At 28.4% G+C, this 4,545-nt stretch overlaps 1 protein-coding gene across 1 annotated transcript; it reads left to right on the top strand.

Moving 5' to 3' along the window:
* The first annotated feature begins 618 nt into the window (after positions 1–618).
* On the top strand, positions 619–3,415 carry LOC107029129 (transcription factor bHLH62). The gene is made up of 8 exons (XM_015230450.2): positions 619–1,390; positions 1,526–1,714; positions 1,833–1,898; positions 2,000–2,068; positions 2,173–2,244; positions 2,349–2,561; positions 2,724–2,811; positions 2,974–3,415. The coding sequence occupies exons 1-8, from the start codon at positions 821–823 to the stop codon at positions 3,009–3,011; spliced, it is 1,305 nt and encodes a 434-aa protein (XP_015085936.1). The 5' UTR covers positions 619–820; the 3' UTR covers positions 3,012–3,415.
* The last annotated feature ends 1,130 nt before the right edge of the window (positions 3,416–4,545 follow it).

Here is a 4,545-nt window from a genome sequence, read left to right as displayed (position 1 = left end):
TAGTTTCTATACTATGAAATTGAATCGCGTTGAAATATTTCTTGTTTCTTTATCGATTCTTCTCAAAAAGGAACAATTGAAATAGAGGAATCATATTTTTTTTCCCTTTAAATATTACTACTTCATGTTCAAAGACCTAATCTAATTTACTTTTCTCATAAAATTATTTGAACATGTGAAATTTACCTATTTTTACATTGGAACAATTTTTTAATTTGTAATTATGATAAAACAAATACGAGAAATTACTAACCATAAAGACATGATTGAACTAGAAGTGTGATGAATAACGAAAATTGATGTACATAATAGTACCACATACTTAAATTTGGGGCATTTTGAAATACTATATAGTTTTTTTTCATTAATTCCCATAACAAAATAAACATCAGCTAGTTTGACGTTTAAGGCCCGGCAACCACCCCCCTACTTCCCCATACCCCATCTCACCCCACCACCTATTTTTTAATTATTTTTTTCTCGTTCGATGTCTGCTATTCATATTAAAATTCGATTAAATTTATATTTATATCGATGTCCTTACGTGGGTCCCACCACCTATTAACAAAAGGTCAAACACACATTGTCCATTTTATTTAACTTTCCTCCTATATTTTTCAATCCCACTTTCCTCATTTTCTCTTCCAATTCTCTCTACATGTTTTCTTTCCTTTCAAACAACAAAGTCATTTTCTTCTAATATTTTGTTACTACTCCAAAAGATATTGTGTCCATTTTTTTTCCAAGAAAATTCCTACCCTTTTTTCTTCTTGATTACTTCTTGAATTTTAGCCTTTTGGGGTTTTTTTTTCTTTTCAAAATGGAAAAGGGAAATTTGTTCATTAATGATGATAACACTACCTATGAACATCTTCAAAATTGTTTCTTTAATCCCAATTTAGATAACAACAATTCTGATCCATTTGAATCAGCATTAAGTTCAATGGTATCTTCTCCTATTTCAATTCCTAATAATAATAGTGGTAGTGATAATTTTGTATTAAGGGAATTAATTGGTAGACTAGGAAGTATTTGTAACAATAATACTAATACTACTAATAATAGTAGTAGTACTAATAATTCTTGTTATAGTACCCCTTTAAATTCTCCACCAAAATTGAATCTTTCTATGAGAGGAAATTTACCACCAACACAATTTACTACTGATCCTGGATTTGCAGAAAGAGCTGCTAGATTTTCTTGTTTTGCTACAAATTTAGAAAGTAATCATTCCATCAAGATTCAAGATGTCAATTTGGTTCAAAGAAATTCTGAATTTGGAGATTCAAGAGAAAATTCATCACTTTCTGAGCAAATAATTGGTCAAAATGATACAAATTCAAGAAAAAGAAAATCAATTTCCAAGGGAAAATCATCCAAGATTGTCAATGTAAGTCACAAGTTGATTTCTCAGCTAGTCATTCAAACAATGTGTTAGTATGTTAGAAAGTCGCTGCAATTTTCTGAGATAATAACTATTACGAAAAAATTAGTAGTACTAATATTATTGTACTTAATTTTGCAGGATAAAAATGAATCAAATGCCAAAAGAAGCAAGTCTGAGGAAAATGAAAATAAAGTAACAAAAAAAGAGGAAAATGCTGTTTTAGAAGAAAATAAAGATAACCAAAAGGCAACAGAACCACCAAAAGACTATATTCATGTGAGAGCTAGAAGGGGACAGGCCACAGATGCACACAGTCTAGCTGAAAGAGTATGTAACAACTCCGATTTTTGCTCAAATTTTTCAAAAATATCGTAATTTTTTGAGGATCTGATATAGGTGTGACTATGTTTTTTTCCTAATATATCGTTTATTCAAACTTTGACAGGTGAGAAGGGAGAAAATTAGTGAAAGAATGAAGCTTTTACAAGATCTTGTACCAGGCTGCAATAAGGTGATTTTTTAATTTTTTGAAAAAATAAATAAATTATTTTGTTGATTTACTCAGCAGATTCATAATTTTAATATGTGAAATTGAATTTTTTTTTACTATAGGTGACTGGAAAAGCTGTAATGCTTGATGAGATTATTAACTATGTACAATCACTTCAACGTCAAGTTGAGGTAAATTATGATCGAATTTGCTGTAACATACTTAAATTTTACGGGAATCCTATTTATAGACTATACTATTAAATTCTTATACTTGTTTAATGTCATTTTTGAAGTTCCTTTCAATGAAATTAGCTACTGTGAATCCAAGAATGGACTTCAACATGGAAGCACTTCTTTCCAAGGATGTAAGTCAATTTAACTCGGTTATTCGGATTTTTGAGAAATATTATTAAACTATTATTAGAGGATTCGACACGTACCTGACAATATTTTTGCGTATTTTTTTCAGATGTTTCAATCTAGGGGATCATTGGGACATAACATGTATCAATCAGAAACATCAACGCAAGCATTTCCTTATGGATTTCAATCTCAACCAAACCAAAATTATCATAAAGGAACAGAGTTTCCTTTCCAAATTAACTCATTGAATCCTAATTTGATCAGAAATTCAAGTATGCAATTGCCTCCTCTAGATGGTTTTGCTGAACCTACCCCTCAGGTAATAAATTTAATCTTGATCGTTCGAATTCTTCAAAAATATTATTATATCTGTGTCGTTTCATCTAAATATCGAAGATTAATCTAGGGTGATCCGAGCAAAATAGGAATTTATTAAAAAAATTGTAACATACTTAATGAAAGTTTAATTTGTTTCTTTTAGGTCCCCACATTCTTTGAGGATGATCTCAATAGTGTTGTTCAAATGGGATTTGGCCAAAATCAGAACCAAAGTTTTCCGAGTGTAGCAGGTAACTTGTCTTATTGTATGATCTATTCTTTAAATGGTTTATTAGTATAAATATATATTTTTACACTGTCAGTATACAAAAGATAAACTCGCTTAGAAAATCGCACCTATCGATTTTTATACAAAATAGTTTGAACATTTTTTTTTTCTTTGTTGAATGCAGGCAATGTACCTAATTCTCAAATGAAAGTTGAACTATGACCCAAAAGAGCTCAGTAAAAATTGATGAATTTATTTGAGGCCCTAAGGCTTTGTACATAAAGAGAGGGAAAATTCGCGATTAAGACCTATTCAAAGCAAATATCGCGATTCAAGAAGAAAGAAGAAATTAAAGAGATATTTTTTTCTCTTCAAAATTCTTGATTTATTTAGTGATTAATTTGGCTGATTCTGATTATTGTTATTATTACCGTTTCAATTATTTTTCTCTCCTTCATGTAATTCTTACTACAAAAATTGGAGAGGCAATTAGCAAACTCTACCAAGATTTGCACTTTGTAAAATATTTTGTAGTCTCATTTAATTTGGTAAGAAATTGTGTTGGGAGGATGGATATGTACTTTATTAAAAACATATTTTTCTTACCATTTTAATTTTATCACTAATTCAAATATTCAAAGACAAAATTGTCATATTTCATTTAGTTACCTCTTTATATTTTGAAACTCCGAAAATTCGCTCATGTGCAATAATTTTTGAATTATGTAAAAAAAAATATATTTTAATAGACAAATCGAAATAATAAATAGACGAAAATTAGTCATCATCTTGAAAATTGTCTTTTTACTCCAAAATTATGCGCCAATTATAGAGAGCGTCTACTTGCGCGTCTCTATTGTTTTATTTTTCATATATTTTATACACTTTATGTATGATAATTAAATTTAACAAATTATATTGCAATTTACATTGAGGCCTAATAATTAAGAATAATATAATTCCAAATGATATAAATAACGGTTACGAATAAATATTTTCTCAATTAAAGCAATTAATTTTTACAAAGGTATTAGAAAATTAACATTGTTTTGTGCGTAAATAAATGGTGGGAAGGTTTATATAATAAGGACTAAAATTGTAAAATAAAGTAGTTTTGCTACTTATGTTATATTATTATTTATAATTGATAAATATTATATGTCATAATCATAAAAAGTGGGGTCAAATTAAATTGAAAAAAAATGATTAAAAAAAAAACCTTAATAAGTAGCGTGAGTTGTGGAAAAGATAGGATTGTTGTTATTAGAAAACAGCTGTTAGTGGGGACAAAAACAAATTGTGTCTGATTAACTCCAGTTGTTTTGATTAAGAATTATGTCTTGTTAGTGTAATTCAGCTGGAATCCAAAGCCCCATCTACTAATTAATCTCCTTAAATTTTACTTTCATATAACTTTAATTTCACCATAATCCATAACAATAATGGAGTCGGTATGATTTTACAAATAAAATTTAGAAAGATTTTACTTCTATCTTATTAAGATTAGGGAAGATATTTTCAAAAGACTATAGAATCAAGTCAGATAAAGAAATAGGGGGAGGATCGACGAAAAATTACATAATTTGTATATTGTTAAAATAATTTGTTGTTCAGTGAAAATTCTAATTTCGTTTAAGTATTATATATATATATATAATATATATATATAAGAAAGAATCAACATTGTAAAACCAGGTTGGCAATTGTGAAGTTGTGACTTGGCTAAGGAATCAGATGACTTTTATGAAATTCCCTT

This window comes from Solanum pennellii, chromosome 9 (genome assembly GCF_001406875.1).
Source record: "Solanum pennellii chromosome 9, SPENNV200".
Taxonomy (NCBI): Eukaryota; Viridiplantae; Streptophyta; class Magnoliopsida; order Solanales; family Solanaceae; genus Solanum; species Solanum pennellii.
The sequence above is the reverse complement of the archived record's forward strand: the minus strand, read 5'-3'. Positions and strand labels throughout refer to the sequence as shown.

What these genes read in the sequence shown, in the direction of transcription:
- LOC107029129 (XM_015230450.2), top strand. Translation starts at nt 821, where the DNA reads ATGGAAAAGGGAAATTTGTTCATTAATGATGATAACACTACCTATGAA. An exon ending in CACACAGTCTAGCTGAAAGA is followed by an intron (nt 1,715 to 1,832) that starts GTATGTAACAAC and finishes AAACTTTGACAG; the next exon opens with GTGAGAAGGGAGAAAATTAG. An exon ending in CACTTCAACGTCAAGTTGAG is followed by an intron (nt 2,069 to 2,172) that starts GTAAATTATGAT and finishes TCATTTTTGAAG; the next exon opens with TTCCTTTCAATGAAATTAGC.